The sequence below is a fragment of the Symphalangus syndactylus genome, chromosome 2, assembly GCF_028878055.3.
Source record: "Symphalangus syndactylus isolate Jambi chromosome 2, NHGRI_mSymSyn1-v2.1_pri, whole genome shotgun sequence".
NCBI lineage: Eukaryota > Metazoa > Chordata > Mammalia > Primates > Hylobatidae > Symphalangus > Symphalangus syndactylus.
The window spans coordinates 145176651-145195666 of NC_072424.2; the positions used below are offsets into that span (position 1 = coordinate 145176651).

The following is a 19016-nucleotide window of genomic DNA, read 5'->3' on the forward strand; positions in this document are numbered from 1 at the left end:
CTCTGGGCATCTTTTCGCTGAATAACCTAACCAAAGTGATCGTTTGTACTGCCTCACCTAGTGTTTTTATTGTAATATATTATTACTAATACAGCAAAGTACTGTTTTCCAGAGATAGTATCTGTAAAAGGCCCCTTAGAAAAACACATTTAAAACTAGGATCAAAGCTGAATGTGGTAGCATGTACCTATAGTCACAGCTACTCAAGGGGCTGAGGTTGGAGGGCTACTTAAAATCAGGAGTTTGAGATCAGCCTGGGCAACATAGTGAGACCCTCATCTGGAATCAAATTTTATAGTAAATGGTGACAATGTTTGCAGACCTTTGTTAGAAAAACAAAGTCTATCTCATATTTATCATTTATTGCTTCAAATATGGACTAGTTGAAAAAACAAAGACTTAATCTTGGACTGTCTTTCTTGACTTTCTGTGTGACTGTTGGGGTGTGATTATGAAGAGCACTTTGAGTTTAGGACTTGAACCAGTATTTCTCAGAACGTCTTCTAGTCCTTGGAAAATCACATCGTTCTCTTGCAAGGAGTCTATGTTATCATCATCCTTATCAGTTGTCTCTTTAGTTATTAATTGGTCTGTCTGATCCTCATTTATCACTGGCCGAGTTTGTGCTTGATGGAGTTTTTACTATCACTTTCATCAGCATTGTGCTATCTTTTTTTTTTTTTTTTTTTTTTTTTTGAGACAGGGTCTCACTTTGTCACCCAGAGTGGAGTGCAGTGGTGCCATCACAGTTCACTGTGGGACCTGGACTCAAGTGATTCTCCCACCTCAGCCCTCCAAGTAGCTAGGACTGCAAGCACACACCATCACACCCGGCTAATTTCTTCTTCTTTTTTTTTTTTTCTGTGGAGATCAGGTCTCGCCATGTTGCCCAGGCTGGTCTCAAACTCTGGAGCTCAATCGATCTATCCACCTTGGCCTCCCAAAGTGGTGGTATTATAGGTGTGAGCCCAGCCAGCATCGTGCAGTCTTGTCCTTTTCAGCAAACTGTAGCAGTTTGTATGACAGGGCACTGTCACATGCATTCTGACTGTGAAGTGATGTGACTGATGGGGTGCTGGGCAGTGGGCAGGGCTGGACAGGGAGTGATGTTTGGATAGGGAGTCAGTGATTTTATTTTATGGTGAATTTTACTTTTCTTACTCAACCCTGAAAGTGCTGGGTCTTGTGTTCCTGATATTCAGGTTACCAAGCATTCTTGTAACAGATGTTTCTGAAAGAGGCATTTCTAAAAAAACTCAAATTCTGCCAATTTGTACACTAAAAGGTAGGGACTTTAAGATAAAGATTTGGGTAGGTCACTCAATACCTGTTTAAATTTGTAGCCATGGCTCAAAGAACAGTTGAACGTTTGAGCAGAGTGAATGGATTTCTCTGAGCGACAAGGAGAATTCCTGGGGAATGTAGCCTGACTTGTGTGTGGGGCTTGCAGCCTCAGATCTGTTGCCAGCTCCTGCTTCCTTAGTCTTCTCCAGCCTAGGATGGGTGTCTTGGCCAGTAGGAGCAGGTCCATCCTTCAGTGCCGCCTTTTTTCCACAGCTTCCAGCGACTGTAGGCCTTTGTGAGGTGGTCAGGCTGTGTGAGGCTCTCATGGATACCCTCCATCGAGTACCATGTTCCTGATAAGTGTGCCTGGGAGGCTTGCTAATGAAAGAAGTAATATACCAAGCATAGTACTTTACATAAGAAAAGTGATGGTAACTTTATGGTGGAAGGAGAGGTAAGCGTTGAAGTGGGCAAATTTTGGAGACAAGGATCAGATGCACAGATAGGAAGAATAGTGCAGTCATCACTTCCAAGACTGGTGGGGGCTGCTGCCATCGCTTTGTGTGGGGTATAACATTAATGTGATAAGAACAATCTCATAGAATCAGTGGAACTTCTGTGTGGTATTAACATTATGTCCTTATTTTCCAGTTGCATATGAGGTAATTTGATTTACAGAAATAAGCTTTTAGCAAAAACCATGTTACTTTTTTTCTTATTTCATGTATATTTCTCTTATTTTCCCAGTTAGATCTAAATGAGGGAATTGCTCCTGTTCAGTGTCTGGCACTGGATATGTGGTAATAAACATACAGTAGCAACAAAATGTTGAATTAATTAAAACAAATGATTTTACATTTTGAGCAATACATTTCAGTCTGCAAGTAGGTGCTTTGTCTATAAAATTAAATGTATATCAGAATGCTTATATTAGCTAGTTCCATGAAATAACCATAGCTTATTCTTTTTTTCATTTCATGTTTTGAAGAAGAAAGAAGATTGGATATAGATGAGAAACCTCTAGTTGTACAGTTGAATTGGAACAAAGATGATCGGGAAGGTAGATTTGTTCTTAAGAATGAGAATGACGCCATTCCTCCTAAGGTAGGAACCCTCAGTATTTTATGCCGGTCTTGGTCCAGGGCCAGGTCTGACTGATAAACAGGAGACTGATGTTTTGTTACAGGAGTTCCTTCTCTTTTTTGCTTCTCTTTATAAACCCTTTTGCCCTCCTCCCAGAAAATAATTTAAAAGAAGTCTTTTTCTCCCTACTTTATCTCAACTAGTAATTCCAGATATTGTTTCTCACCTTTTCAGAGAATATTTATGTAAACTTGTTACTGTGAGATTTAATGATCAGGTGATGAGCTGCAGTTATTTTTTTTTTCCAAAATATAAAATCAGAATTGTTCTAATAAGGATCAAAAGGGAAAATAACGCTTTTATATCTATTTGTGAACTTTTAGATGCAACTTTGGCTCATTTAAAACCTTTTCATTATGTGCAGGGTTAGAAATTAGTAAACTTTCTTGAATGATGGAATAGAATGATTCTAAAACTTTCTAGGTGGTAGGATACCTGGAATTCTGTGCTGCTGTGTTTATTTTGTGCTAAATCAAGTGGCATCTTACACTAGAATTCATTATGGACAAGTGATAGCAAATGCAAAGGTTAAGAATATTTTTATGAAAAATCTTCCTTCCATTTCATTCCCACCCCCCAACAGATTGGGAAAAGGCTGTCGTTAATCACTTGTAGCAGCAGAAATTTTTTATTTTGTGTGATGTCACTGTTCCATGTTGAAGAGTCATGGAGATGTACAAAATGTATTCTTGACCTTATTTGTTACTGTGCTTAGTGATGTGTCATATTTGCAGCAAATATAAAAAAAGTTAAGAATGCGCGTCCATTGTTTTGCTATACATGTTTTATTTCATTTCTGCTCCACAGTTTCAGCAGATGCTATTTCATTCTGTATATTTTGCTATGGACCACAGACCCTCATTGACATGTATTGGAACTCCTAAGACCAGTGCAGTGCTCCAAGTGTCTATGAATCAAATGGCAATGTTCACATGCTTTTCTCCCATAACTTATAAAGCAGAAGGTGGTTTTCTTTCCCATCACAATAGCCATTCTTTTCTTTGTTTTTCATAGTTATTTTCTTATTAAGTTATCCATAAAAATAATGCATCTCTGTCATCTGCTAGCAGGCCATTGTTCAAGGTTAAAATACAAATTAAGAAGAAGCAAGCAAATAAATCAGATCTGGAAACGAAGTTAGAGATTTTTGTGCAAACATAATGTTTACAACTGTTTCATAAAAGCCAATTTATTATGGCTACTCTTAACAATTTAAAGTTAAAAACTACTTTAAATTTAAAAACTACTATAGACGATTTGTCTATTATTCACTCTTTGTTTTTATAATTTCGTTAGGTTTCTTTTATTCAAGTTACTTTATGTAAATTACTTGGAGTTTTATTTACTGAAAATCAGATTTCATCATTTCTACCCCAGTTTTCTAACTGGCTTTGATTTTTGTTTCTTAGCTTGCTTGCTTGTTAGTTTTAAAATGAGGTAAAATATAGATTCAGTGAGATGCACAGATCTTGAGTGTGCAGTTCAGTTGATTTTGATAAATACACCCATGTAACTGTCAGCTGAATCAAGATAAAGACCATTCTCATTACTCCAGACCTTCCTCTGTTTCAGTAGCTTTGTTCACATGTTCGGTAGCATGTGAGATGAAGTTAGCTAAGCTGTAGACAATTTTACGTGATTCTGTGTAGTAGTAAATATGGTGATAATGTTACTTTCATCAGAAGGCTCAAAGTAATGGACCTGAAAAGCAGGAAAAAGAAGGGGTTATCCAGAACTTCAAGAGAACTCTCTCAAAGAAAGAAAAGAAGGAAAAAAAGAAGAGAGAAAAAGAGGCATTGCGACAGGCATCTGATAAAGATGATAGACCTTTCCAAGGGGAGGACGTGTAAGTCAGTTTTGGAAATGTTTCCCTTTCTTTGTGCTCCAAATCAGATGTTTTTGTTTCACCAAAATTGTTAAATTTTCAGATAAATTATGAAAAGGTTGAGTATCAGTCAGGAAATGTGTTTGGGTCTACTCCAGCTCTTCTGTGTGGAGGGAGGATAGAGGGTCTTACCTAAGCAGGGTTCATTGCTGGCAGTGCCTGTCTTGCTATGCTTGGGAAGAATCTCTGCGCCCACAGTCTTGCTAATCTTAAATAAGCAAACTCTAGTTAACATTATTATTTTTCTTTTTCATGTTCAGCTGGGTTTTTTCCTCATTTCTGTGGTTTTGGCCATGAGGCAGCAATTGTCTCTTATGTACCTCAGATACACTTAATGCCTAGTCAGAGGCTGAAAAGGTGAAAAGCAGATTTTCCCTTTTAAGCTTCAGATCACCATCTAGTTCCCTCCACTCCCACCTCTCGTTTCTTATTTTGTCACACCAGTTCCATTGTAGATGGTTACCTATTTAAGTGTTGGAGGATCTGACACAGAGCTGAGGGAATCAGTTAAATCATTGCATTTTTACTCTAACAAAAAGAGTCATTAAGAGAAACTAGACTTTCCCCTTAATGTGGAGTTTCTAGTTCCTGTTTTCAGCCTCAGCAGTTTTTTGGTTTTTTAGTTAGTGCATTTGGTTATCATATGCCTGTTCTTAGGCAGCTTGCTGTTGCCTTGGTCTTGACTACATGGTATTCTATACATTACCTTTCCGTAATCAAATAATGTACACTGTTTTTAGAAAGTCAGAATATATAGATTTGCCAAAAAGGGTAAAGAACTTAAAGAACTCACCTGTCATCACATGAACCCAGAGAGAATCATAATCTAGTTTGTTTTTTCTCTATAAATGTTTCTATTTCATATGCTTCTCTGGAGAGGTGTTAAACAGAAATGTAACTACAGTTTCTTCAGCTGGATTTTCACTTGATATTTTTTCCACTAAGATGTTTATATTTCACAAAAACATTTTTAAATGATTATACAGTATTATATAGTTCTTCCATAATTTATGTAACTAGTCCATTTTTGGTGTACTTATAGATTGTTTATAGTGGTTCTTTGTTTTGTTTTTACATAAATGTTCCAGTGAATATCCTTGTTCTACGACTTAGGGACGTCATCTGATTATTTTCTTAGGGTGCATTCTAGAAGAATGGTTGGTTGACAGGGTTCAGATACTCTCATGTGTTCTGAACCCGTCGGCAGACTGCCCCGTACTGTCGTGGAGCCCAGGAGACTTCTCTTTTCCTTACACCTGCAACTCTTAGGTGTCACAGAACAGTATATTATCTCTACAGTATATAATACCTTCCATAAATTGAATTTGTTATCATTAATAAGGCAACATCTTTCCACATATTTATTAACCATTTATATTCTTTTGTTGGAGTGGCCTGTCCAAGGCTTTTTCTCATTTTAAAATTGATTCTGAGTGTCCTGTATGTATTGAGGATATTAACCATTTGTCAGTGAATAAGGTATACTTTAAAGTGGAATTTGAGCCTATTTTGTGTTGCATCAAAGGGGGTTTAGATATGAATCTACTAGACAGTGATGCCTATGTAATCACTTGAGTCTAGTATTACATAATAAGACTCTATTAAATGCAGTTATGCAAGAGAAAAAAATGTACAAAGATAACGTTGCTCATACATGAAAAAAATCAAAGAAAAGGAGAGTTTAAAACTTAGGCTAGGTTCATGCCTGTAGCCTCAGCTACTCAGGAGGCTAAGGTGGGAGGATTGCTTGAGCCTGGGAGATTGAGGTTGCAGTGAGCAATGACTGTGCCACTGCACTCTAGCCTGGACTACATAGCCAGACCCTGTCTCAAAATAAACCAAAACAAACCAAAAGCTTCTACTTTACGACTCGCTCTATTAATCATCCTGTTTATGGGGTGATAAATTATTTAACTTAAAATGAGTTAAGTTGTTCAACTTGATTAAAAGCTTGACTATTTTTAATTAAATTATTTTTTATGATTAAAAATTGTATCTTTAAAGTATGTTTACCAAAATTTAGTTAAGTATGTCAATTACCTAGTTTTGTTTTCAGCTCATCGTTCTATACATTTGACTCCTTCACAGAAGCTGTTGGAGCAATTAATTCTTTTTGAAAATTTAACTTCAAGAAAGTTAAGGCTTTTAAATCTTTTAGGTGTTAAAAAAAATCATTCCATTCAATTAATTTGGGCTTTTCAAAATTTGCTGTAATTTTTTTTTTTTTTTTTTTTTTTTGAGATGGAGTTTTGCTCTTGTTGCCCAGGCTGGAATGCAGTGGCACAATCTTGGCTCACTGCAACCTCCGCCTCCTGGGTTCAAGTGATTCTTCTGCCTCAGCCCCCCAAGTAATTGGGATTACAGGCATTTGCCACCACTCTCGGCTAATTTTGTATTTTTAGTAGAGACAGAATTTCTCCATGTTGGTCAGGCAGGTCTCGAACTCCCAACCTCAGGTTATCCACCCACATCAGCCTCCCAAAGTGTTGGGATTACAGGCGTGAGCCATCACGCCCGGCCTAAATTTGCTATAATGTTAAGACAGACTTTTGCAAAATTAAAGTATATTCAGTCCTATGTTTCTTTCTTGTGGTTGGAAGGCCATGGTAAAATATTGGTCTGTTTTAGAGTAACACTGGTGGAAGTTACTGAAATGTATGATCAATATATTTTTCTTTTAGCATTATTCATGAATAAACTCACTATTAATGTAAACGTTTAATGATAGATGTCTGCTTAGTTCAGTATATTAGTTTGTGTTGAGAGAAACTATATTCTTTATCATATAGTAATTAGCATGTGGTAAATAGTACGTAACAGACTTGTTAGGTACAGATGTAGCCAAATAGCACCTGCCATTTTGATTTTTGTGCGGTTGCAATGTGTCTATTTCTAATAAGAAAACAGTGTTTAAAATATTGTTGGTATTTTTTTTCTTACAGTGAAAATTCTCGACTGGCTGCTGAGGTTTACAAAGACATGCCTGAAACCAGCTTTACTCGAACCATTTCTAATCCTGAGGTGGTTATGAAACGACGGAGGCAGCAAAAATTGGAAAAGAGAATGCAGGAATTTCGGAGCTCAGATGGGCGGCCTGATTCAGGTACAACTTCGTATTTTTTCTCTGTTCTACCTGTTACAAAGAGCATTGTTTAATTACACTCTTTATACATGTGTGAGACTTGCTTTAACTAAAGCAATGGATGATGTAACCTTTTCTTAACAAATGTGTACCATATACTTCTGGTACAAAATCAGCCTATTCTATGTACAAGAGTTCTGTTCACATAGGGGTATGTTTAGTGTCATACTTGTCCCCAATACAGCTCTTAAAAAAAAACAAAACTAGAAAATTTCAAGTATATACAAAAAAAGAGAGAAAGATACAATAAACTCCCGTGTACGTATCACTGAGGTTTCTTCTGTACTACAAAATACATTGCCTCCATTCTGAAACTATTATTGGGAAGCAAATCCCTAACTTCTCATTCTTTCAACTATAAATATTTTGATATATTTTCCTGAAGGATAAAGATTCCTTAAAAACAAAACAAAATATAACCATAGTATCATTATCATATATGAAAAATTGATAATTCCTTAATATTATCAAATAACTAGTCATTGTTTAAATTTTCCTGATTGCCTCAGATGATTCTGTTTGGGATGGGATCTAAATGAGATGTAACACATTGAATGCATGGTCACTTGCTTCTGCGTCCATTGCAGGACTCTATTTCTCCTAAGCATATTTCAGCCTAGTGTCCAGACAGCCACCATCTGGGGGGAATGTTGGCCCACCCTAGTGTTCGTGCTTATTTTGACCCTTAGCACCCTATAACTGAGTCGTAATTACATATTTCACAGGACTTGTAGGGTCAGTGATTCAAAAAAGATCTCAGAGAGTATGGGACTTCTTGGTTCCGTAAATACTCTAATAGATTACATTTGAGACCCAAATGATTCTTTGTTTATATATATTTTGTCTTGTTCTGTCAAGAATTTGAAATAATTTCTAAATATATGCACCAAAAAAGACAAAATAAGGAGTCTGAAAGAAAATAGAAAGAAGAGTAAAAGTTTTTTAAAAGACAAGAGGAATGCTAAGAAATGGCTACATGTGCTAACCACATACCAGACCTGAAGGCACTTTGTATGCTGTAAGAAGGAGTTTGACAGTATTACTGAAATGAATTTGTGAATGTATTCTATGGTTCCCTTAAAGAATATATTCAAGTATGGGCTAGAGGTAGTGAGTCATGGTAAACATAGCTAGCTTAGAGTATCAATTTTTATATCTAACTTTAAAAAATGTTTGTTATAATGAAATATGCTTTAACGTGGTTAGAATGTAACATTTACATGTTTTTTTTTTTTTTTTACAATAAAATAGGAAGTTTTTCTATGTCAGTTAGCTTATGTCCCCAGATTCCCCCATGTATTTTGCACTGCCATTGGGGCTATTTTGATGGAAAAGTTTGATATGCTTTGTTAATAAGCTGTTGAAGAGTTTTAAGCTAGGGGTTTAGAAAGCTTTCATTGTAGCCTAAGCTTTATATCTGGAGAGATTACTGTGGAAGCAGAGTGGAAGATGGATTTGAGGGAATTATGATTAGAAGCAGGCATGCCCATTAAAAGTATTGCTTTGCCCATATAAGGAATAAGGGGCCTCTGAGCTCTGTCATTGACAGTGGGACTGTAAAGAGAGAAGGGTCTGAAGAAATAATTAAGAGGTAGAATTATCAGGAACTGGCAATAGACTGGAATTTACTGAGGAGGGGAGGCATTTAGGATGGCCCCTCTGCTTTTTATTGGAAAGATGTTGATGGACTGTAGAATGGAAGAACATTTGGGGGTGGAAGGTACGTTTTGTTTATCTTTGTCACATGAAGTGCTGGTGAGATATGGGATATATTTTAGGCTAGTGTTTCAGTGGCACATGGCGATTAGGGTTTGGGAGTGATCAGTGTTGGGAGACAGTGTATAGGTGATTCAGAAACTTAAGGGAAAGCCATTGATTGTTAAGAGGAGTCATCAAAGAAAACAGGAAAAACTGCAAAGAATTAGGAGGAGAAATAGCAGAACATCAAAGTACAGCTTGTCTGTTAAAGGTGTGATTGGGGGTAGAAGGAGCATTTTTCTTTTTTTTTAAATTTTATTATACTTTAAGTTTTAGGGTACATGGCACATGTATGCATATGTAGAAGGAGCTTTTTTCTATATGTAGACTCTGAGGAAATTCTTAACTAAATATTGATAACAAAAAATGGCCCTTTATGGTTAATACTAAGGAAGCCAAAAGTATTAATAAAGTCTAAGGTTTTTATTTGTTAGTTTTAACAAATAACTTGCTCTGAAAAAATATATCCTTACAGCCTACTGCAGCTATCAGCTTAGCTATCAGATTGATTCTTTAGTGTGGGCTGGAGACAAGGGCACCTGTGAATACCACTTCTCTGAGAATGACAACTGTGTCTGTTATTTTTTTCTCTTTTACCTCAAGGATTAGTTTCTCAAGTTCTGATGACAGAACCTGCATGTCCCTCAATTTGTTTTTGTTAAACTCACCTCACAGCTGATCAGGCATCATAATTCATAACAAGCTTTGCCCCTGAACTTTGTATTTTTGATGGTCAGTTATATTTGCTTCATGATGGCTTCAAAATGTAATTGACCCCAAAATGCCCTATATATCTCAGTTAATTCATTTGTGGCACAAATACTCTACTACCATTTATTGTTATGGTTTTTTTTTCACTGATAAATTAACAGAATTGTAAGAGAAGTTTTAGTTGATTCTTCCTCTTCTTGGGTTTTTTAGCACACAGTCTTGTGAGTAGCAGGGCACTGTGAAGTGCAGAAGAACATGGACCTGGGGTCAGGGTGCAGTTGGAACCACTGTGTACAAACCAAGAGCCACAGTTTCTTCATCTTCAAAACAGGGCACTAACCAAAATCATATAGATGTTACTGCGGTCTACCCAATTGTTTACTCATCCTATTGTACATATTTTTTTTTTTGTGAATTACTTGAGGCCTGTATTTGGATGTGGAGTGTAAAATAAGGAGTGTGCATTCTGGTGTCATGGAAAACACAGTTTAAATGGACTCCACTCCTGTTGCTAATGTCCCTATCTTCACCCAAAAGCCAGGATCTTCTTTGGAAAGCACAAGTGACATTTTGCCCACCTCCTTAGACATGCACGCAGACACACAGTCATACATGTGCACTCTCTTGCATGCACGCGTGTGCGCACACACACACACACACTCGCGCTCTCTCTGTCTCTCTCTCTCTGTCATACACATGGAACTTAAACCCTTCCAGTGGCTCTCACTTTAACTAGAATAATTCAAACTCATGATGTGATCATGGTCTGGGAGGTCCTGTATGATCTGGTCTCAGCTGGTTTCTGACCTCATCTGCCCCTTTTCCCCTCGCTCTGTCCGTACTGGCCAGTGAACCCAACCAGACTTTACCCCAGCCTTGGGCCTTGGCAGTTGCTGGTCCCCTGCTGAGACAAAGCCCTTCCTTTAGATTTTCACATGGTCGCTTTTGTCTGGTTGTTCAGGTCTGAGTTCAAATGTTTATTCTTCAGAGAGTTCTGGGCCAGTCACCGAAGCTGAGGATGCTCTGGATCATGTTCTTTCTCACAACCTTATATTTTTCACAATGTGCGTCACTATTTTAGTGGTATTTATTTGTTTTCTTGTTAGTCTTCTTCCTCTGCATCCTACTTCCCAACCACAGAATATAAGCTGTTGAGGCAGGAATATCATCTGACCTGCTTATTGCTGTTCCTCTGCATTGGAACAGGGGAGGCCCTGGGCAGTGTGAGTGTGCACATGGTAAAGATGTGCTGCAACCTGTGATTCCCCTGGTCTGGCTTAGCAGGTCCATATTCTAATACTACTGAGGACTAGTTGGTTTCTTAAAAGACCAACATGATTTTACTGTGAGCTAAGTTATCAAAATGCAATTCATGCCAGACTTGATGAAAAAGAGAGTGTGAGAAGTATTCAGTAACTGAAATAACTGCATTAGAATTAAAAAGTAATAGAATCATGGAAATTAGGAATTTGCTTCAAGAAACCCACAGATTTTCTAATTTAGCTCTCTTAAATTACAGGTGAGAAAATTGAGAGTTAAAGAAGCTAGAGTGCGTACCTAGGGTCACACTGTCATAATGGGACTGTGGAGCCTATCTTAATTCTTCCCTCAGTATCCTTTCATCTGGACTTCACATTTCAGGGTATATTAATCTTAGACCATAGGTAGAAAGCAGATTATGACACCAAAAGTGACAATATTATGACATTATACATGTAGATTTCCATTAAAAAGAAACGCAAAAGAAAATGTCAGGATATCCAAATTGCTCTGCTGTAGTTGGTTTTCTTTTTTTCCCCTAAATAAGTTCACAGCTATAAAGGACATTGTAGTTTGTAGTGCCTGGAAGTAAAAATAGAACTCTGCTCTGTTGGCAAATCTCTTACGAAAAATCTTTGGCCTTGAGCACCTGAGATCTCCTGGTTCCTACTTCACTTTTTAAAAATGGATTTATTTTGTGGGTCAATATTTAACTTTATCTGGGTTTTTAGTTTTTTTTCAGATTGATGATCAGGAAGTAGGAAAATGGGAAAAATAGGTATATAATAATATATAGGTAAGGAAATGGCAAAGCAATTGAATAAAGAGCAGCACCATAGAGAAATTCTGGAGTTCCTTCCTTTTCTTTCCTCACTATAGTTACGGAAATCAATTCATTGTTTTTAAAAACTCCTTTAGCTTAGAGAGAGAAGATGAAAATGATCTTTGTCACACTGGATTGTTCATGGTTTCTAAGTGTCACTGGATCAACTAGTTACTGCTATTATATGTTATCTAACAGGAAATGAAACAATAGTTATTAGGCAGATTGTCTTTGCACTCATTTTAGCTAGAATGCAGGTACCTTTTTCTCAAGTGACTGTAAATGTTAGCTGTCTCTATTATTGGCATAAAGTAAGTTGTACTCAAAGATGTCAAAATTTTTTTCAGGTGGAACATTGAGAATTTATGCAGATAGTTTAAAACCAAATATTCCCTATAAGACAATCCTGCTGTCTACTACAGATCCTGCAGACTTTGCTGTGGCTGAAGCTTTAGAGAAGTATGGTCTGGAAAAAGAAAACCCTAAGGATTACTGCATCGCCCGGGTAAGGAACTTTATCAAATAAGTAGTTCTTTCTACTTTGCATTTAAATGGAAGGTTTTCTTTAAATCAGATTAAACCTAGATTTTCAGCCTACCGTATCATTTAGGATCTGATAATTTACAAATCATGTGCTAAATATATATTTTTAAAAAGCAGTCTCCCTTCCATTACAAAAGTAATATATGTTTCTACTATAAAATAAGAAAAATATTAAAAGGCAAATTAAAGAAAATAAAAATTACCCCAAAATCAATTGACCGCATATATGTGTGGTTCTTATTCTGGTCTCTTTTCTGTTCCATTGGTATATATGTCTATCTTTTTACCAATACCATGCTGCCTTAATTACTGTAGATTTATAGTAAGTCTTAAAATTATGGAAAGTATGTGCCAATTTTGTTCATTATTTTAAAAAATGGCTTTGTTTATTCTAGATCGTTTATGTTTCTTTATAAATTTTAGGATCAGCTTGTCAGTGTCTACCCAAAACCTTCTGGGATTGTGATTGGGTTTGCATTGCCTCTGTAGATGAATTTTGAGAGACTTCTCATCCTAATAATATTTAGTCTTCCAATTTGTGAGCAGAGTGTATCTCTTTATTTACTTAGTGCTTTAAATTCTCTCAGCAGTTTCTTGGTATTCAGTGTAGAGGTCTTGTGCCTGTCTTGTTATCTACAGGTAGAATTAAATAAAAGGGCTTGTTGTTTGAGTTTTATAACTTTTATCTTTTTGCTGAGAAACTAAGAAGTTACATTGAGTTGGAAAAACTAGTGATTTGCAGCTTATGAGTATAGCCCAACTTTAGCTGACAGTAGATGGGAAACCATGTTTTTCTCACATTAAAATGACAATAAAGGAATAAAAATTTGTTTAAATGCACAAGAACAAAGAGAATGAGAGATGAGATGACAAGAGATTAGTCTGTGGAATTTTGCAGATGTAAATGAGAGGTCTCTAACTTGCCAGACCAGAGAAATCTTGCTGGGAGGACATCAAGACAAAGCAGGCGAGTGTATCCCAGCCCCGGGAAGACTCAGGAATTAGAGGCTTTGGAACTTTCTAAGGCAGTGTTGAAAGTTGGGCTGAAAAGAAGAAATTGGGCTGAAAGTTTCTGTAAGAAGTGGCAGACTCCACCAGATTCACTTCCCTACCCTAACGGCTGAAGGCTAGAGTAAAACTGATGGGAGGTGGGTGGGTATTGAATGAAGTCCTTGGATTTGGAGGTAACAGGAATAGCACAAGGCGACAAGGGTCTTCACTGAAAACAGGAGGATGAAGTGAAAGACTGTATCCAGAATACTGATGGCTAGAAGATTTATGGATCCCTCTCAGAAGGCACTTGTTGAGAGAAAGATCTGTATAAAAATGGACCTTTGGAAATTCTGGTCTAATAACATCACTCTGAGACTTAGCAACAGTAACCCTTGCCCACATATATAGCCTTTACATTCAGCTTTCATGGGACTTGCTGTCAAATGTCGATAGCCAAGGTTCAACAGACATTTGAAAAAAGTACCTTTAAAATGGGGACAGATAACACAAACATTAAGAAAACTGGAGCTAAAAGGGAGAAACTGGAGAGAGCAGATGGAAGTTTGACAACACTAAGACTTACAGAGATAAAGAAAATAGTGCATCCATGAAATAAGACTAGAATGCTGGAAAAAGAAACAGAGAAAGAGCTCTTAGAAATAAAAAATATATATAAGTAAATAAGGGATAGAGGGGGAAAATGTTAATAAGATAGGTAGAAAATAAGGAAACTACCTAAATACAGATCAAAGAGAAAAAGAAGTAAAACAGACAAGATATTTAGATTATTAGTGTAGAATATCTAACATATACTAAAGGGGGATCAAAAGGAAGCCAGGCATTGTGGCTCACTCCTATAATCCCAGCACTTTGAGGTCAGGAGTTTGAGACAAGGCTGGTCAACATCACAATACCTTGTCTCTACAAAAAATACAAAAAAAAAAAAAAAAATGAGCTGGGCGTGGTGGCGCACACCTGTAATCCCAGCTACTTGTGAGGTTGAGGCAGGACAATTACTTGAACGTGGGAGGTTGCAGTGAGCCTTGATCTCGCCATTGCATTCCAGCCTGGGCGATGGAGTGAGACTCTGTCTCAAAAACAAACAAAAAACAAAAAGGAAATGGGGAGACGGAAGTTATCAAGGAAATATTGCTAGAATCTCTCAGAACTGAAGGAGTTTAGTTTCTAGGTTGAAAAGGCCCACTGAAAATGGTACAATTGCTTTGACAAAGACCCAAACCAAATCTTATTATTTTGAAACTGCAGAAAACTAGTATTAAAAAGAATGATTCAAAAGAAAAAGATTAAAGTTGCATATAAAGGTTTGGGGAGTAAGGCTGGTGCTAGTCTTCTCAACAGTAACTATGGTATCTGGTATGCCATGTACTTTCAAATGCAGAGTGAAATGATTCCCCATCCAGACTGTCAGCCAAGTGTTAGGTGGATGGAATAAAGACATTTCAAAACATACAAGGCAAAAATTTACCTCCCATGTGCCCTATCTCAAAAAAGTGCTGGAGGACATTGTCCAGCAGAATGATGGAGGAGGCCAAGAAAGAGAGAGAGAGAGAATTCAAGAATAGAATCTATCAGGAGAAGGGGATTCTAAGGATGGTGGGGAAGGAAAGTCCAGAAGATGCCTCTGCAGTAGTGCTGAACGGCAACACTTGAGATTGGAGATAATGTCCAAGACTGAAGGTAAATAGCAATAAGGACACACTGTTTAGAAATATGGTGGTAAATACTAGTTGTGACATCTGACATAAACAAATAGCCAGTAAATTCCTGAGGATATTTCTATGAGCATTTATTTTTGCAGTATTCTGTGCATAGCAATAAAAAAGCAGACAACAGGCCCAGCACTAAGGAATGCTTCTACCACTCAGTGACATGTTGCTCTGCAACGTCAATTAAATCTCTACCAGTTGACCTGGAGATATATACAGGCACACCTCGGAGATGTTGCAGGTTTGATGCCAGACCGCCACAGTAAATCTGGCATCGCAATAAAGTGAGTCACAGGAGTTTTTTGGTTTCCCAGTACATATACAAGTTATGCTTTTAGTATGCTGTAGTCTATTAAATGTGCAGTAGCATTGTGTTTAGGAAAAAATGGACCTACCTTAATTTAAAAATACTTTATTGCTTAAAAAATGCTAACGATCATCTGAGCCTTCAGCAAGTTACGATCTTTTTGCTGGTGCAGGGGCTTGCGTGGATGTTGATGGCCACTGACTGACCAGGGTGGTGGTTGCTGAAGGTTAGGTTGGCTGTGGCAACTCCCTAAGATACAACAAATGAAGTTTGCTGCGTTGATTGACTCTTCCTTTCACAAAACATTTCTCTGTAGCATACGATACTGTTAGATAACATTTTATGTACAGTAAAATGTCTTTCAGAATTGAAGTCAGTCCTCCCAACCCCTGCCACTTCTTTATCAACTAAGTTTATATAATATTTGAAATCCTTTGTTTTCATTTCAGCAGTGTTCACAGCATCTTCACCAGGAGTTGATTCCATAAGAAACTACTTTCTTTGCTTATTCATAAGAGGCAACTCCTTGTTTGTTCAAGTTTTATCATGAAATTGCAGCATTTCAGTCACATCTTCAGACCCCATTTATAGTCTTAGTTCTCTTCCTGTTTTCACCTCATCTTCATGTACTTCCTTCACTGAAGTCTTGAACACCTCCAAATCATCCGTAGGGTTTGAATCAATTTCTTCCAAACTCCTTTCACTATTGATATTTTTCCTTATCCCATGAATCATGAATGTTCTAATGGCATCTAGAATGGTGAATACTTTCCAGGTTTTCACCCCAGATTTATCAGAGAATCACTATCTATGGCAGCTATAGCCTCATGAAATGTATTTCTTAAATAATAAGACTTGAAAGTTTTCAAAATCACTCCTTGTTCCATGGGCTGCAGAGTGGGTGTTGCTTTAGTAAGCATGAAAACAATGTTAATCTTGTACCTCTCCACCAGAGCCTGGGTGACTAGGTGCCTTGTCAGTGAGCAGTAATATTTTCAAAGGGTTCTTCTTATTTTTTTTTCTTCTTTCCTCTGAGCAGTAGGTCCCAACAGTGGGCTCAAAATAGTAAGCCATGCTGTAAATAGGTGTGTCGACATCTAGGATTTGTTGTTCATTTATAGAGTACAGGCAGAGTTGATTCGTATAATTCTTAAAAGCTCCAGAATTTTCAGAAAGGTAAGTGAGCATTGGCTTCAACTTAAAGTCACCAGCTGCATTTGCCCCTAACAAAAGAATCAGCCTGTTCTTTGAAGCTTGAAAGCCAAGCATTGCCTTCTGTTCTCTAGCTAGAGAGTCCTAGATGGCTACTTTTCCCAGTAGAAGGCTGTTTCATCTTCACTGAAAATCTGTTATTTAATGTAGTGACCATCAGTGATCTTAGCTAGATCTTCTGGAGAACTTGCTGCAGCTTCTCTATCAGCTGCTTCACCTTGCACTTTTATGGAAGTGGCTTCATTTCTTAAACCTCACGAATCAACCTCTGCTAGCTTCAGACTTGTCTTCTGCATCCTTCTCACCTCTCTCAGCCTTCATAGAATTGAAGAGAGTTAGGGCCTTGCTCTAGAGTAGAATTGGCTGTAATGTTGTGGCTGATTTGGTCATTTATCCAGACCATTCAGACTTTCTCCATATGAGCAATAAGGCTGTTTCTCTTTCTCACCATTCATGTGTTCATTGGAGTAGCACTTGTAATTTCTTTTAAGAAGTTTTCCTTTGCATTCATAACTTGACTGGCACCGAGAAGCCTAGCTTTCTGCCTGTCTGGGCTTTCGACATGCCTTTCTCACTATGTTTAATCGATTTTTAGCTTTTGATTTAAAGTGAGAGATGTGCTGCTCTTCCTTTCACTTAGAGGTCATGTTAGGGTATTAATTGGCCTAATTTCAATATTATGTCTCATAGAATAGGGAGGGCCAGGGAGAGGCAGAGAGATGGGGAGTGAAACATTCAGAACACACACATTTATCAGTTAAGCTTGCCATCTTATATGGGTGCAGTTCATGGCACCCCAGAATATTAGTAACATCAAAGATCACAGATCACCATGACAGATTTAATAATAAGAATGAAAAAGTTTGAAGTATTGTGAGAATTAACACAATGTACACACAGACACAAAGTGAGCACATGCTGTTGGAAAAATGGCATCAGTAGGCGTGCTCAACGCAGGCTTGCCGCAAACCTTCAACTTATATTTGTTTTTTCTTAAAAGAGCAATATCCGTGAGGCACAATAAAGTAACTAGGTATGCCTGTACATTTACAAATGCCCTGTCTTTGTAAAAGCAGTCATCATAAACAAAACCAGATAACACAGTGCTGTGTATATGTTTACATGAGCAAAGAGAAAGTTAAATGCCTAGAAAAGATACTAGCTTACAAACTAAGAGAGGGAAAGAGGGAGGAAAAGACTTTTAAAATGTGTTGTATGATTAAGACCTGAATCTCATTATAAAATAAATGCATAAAGATTATTGAAAGTATGGTCACAAAAATATAGTAATCTCACAGTAGTTTTTTTTTTCCTTGTGCTTTTTCTGTATTTGAATTTTTTTTACAGTGAACATGTGTTACTCAGAATCAGAAAGAAATACAGCAAAGCTCATTTCATTGGGATGGGAGAAGATAGATGAGCATGGGTATTTGGTAATTTGATGCACCTTTTTATTTCTTTGGCCTCTAGTAGGAAGTAGTAAGAAATAGTATTGATAAAATTAAAGGAAAAAAGGTCGTCTCAGAAGTGAAATTTTAAAATTTATACTTCTAAATGAGAATTCATAGATAAAGAAACAGTGTCATGAACTAGAGTTCTGCTATACTCTGTGGGGCATTGATGGGGTAATGGTGTAAGGTTGTTTAGTCAAGGTAATTGTACGTTCTCTCTGAAGGAAAAATACCTGAGCTAGAGGACATTGTGGTGTGTTGCCCTGACAGTTACTTGAAGTACAAGAGAGCTCTGTTATAATCCTGGGCCTTATAAGATAATCACTTATCCGTTCACAAGAACTATGTAGCGAGCATGATTGTATATATGAGAGACGTAATTTACCTATAGAATAATTAAGTCCATGGATATGATGGGTTTTTTAAGTGTTCCGTATACTTACAATTGATTAGTAACTGCTGTACAAAGTTTTCTGAGTCAGAATACTGTTAACAGCAGTGTACATAGGGTCTGTACTACTGAACAGAGGCCTGATGCTTTCTGAGCTGTGTCCCTGAGCTGTTGTGGTGTGAACACTGAGGGCAGGAACTTGAAACCCTGTCTCTACTAAAAACACAAAAATTAACTGGGCATGGTGGTGAGCACCTGTAATCCCAGCTACTCGGGAGGCTGAGGTAGGAGGATTGCTTGAACCCGGGAGGCAGAGGTTGCAGTGAGCTGAGATCGCACAACTGCACTCCAGCCTGGGTGACAGAGCGAGACTCTGTATCAAAAAA

At 37.4% G+C, this 19016-nt stretch overlaps 1 protein-coding gene across 14 annotated transcripts in view; it reads left to right on the forward strand.

Annotated features, from left to right (window-relative positions):
• The window catches only part of AFDN (afadin, adherens junction formation factor), a 147873-nt gene that overhangs the window by 42743 nt on the left and 86114 nt on the right, over window positions 1-19016 (forward strand). For 8 of the 14 annotated variants that reach the window (XM_055269593.2, XM_063623809.1, XM_063623812.1 and 5 more), the window contains exons 3-6: window positions 2273-2388; window positions 4110-4273; window positions 7255-7415; window positions 12354-12511. In XM_055269593.2, coding sequence (XP_055125568.1) covers window positions 2273-2388; window positions 4110-4273; window positions 7255-7415; window positions 12354-12511 — 599 coding nt within the window. The remainder of the gene's footprint in view (window positions 1-2272; window positions 2389-4109; window positions 4274-7254; window positions 7416-12353; window positions 12512-19016) is intronic. The other 6 variants (XM_055269596.2, XM_055269602.2, XM_055269614.2 and 3 more) reach the window with 2 other exon arrangements.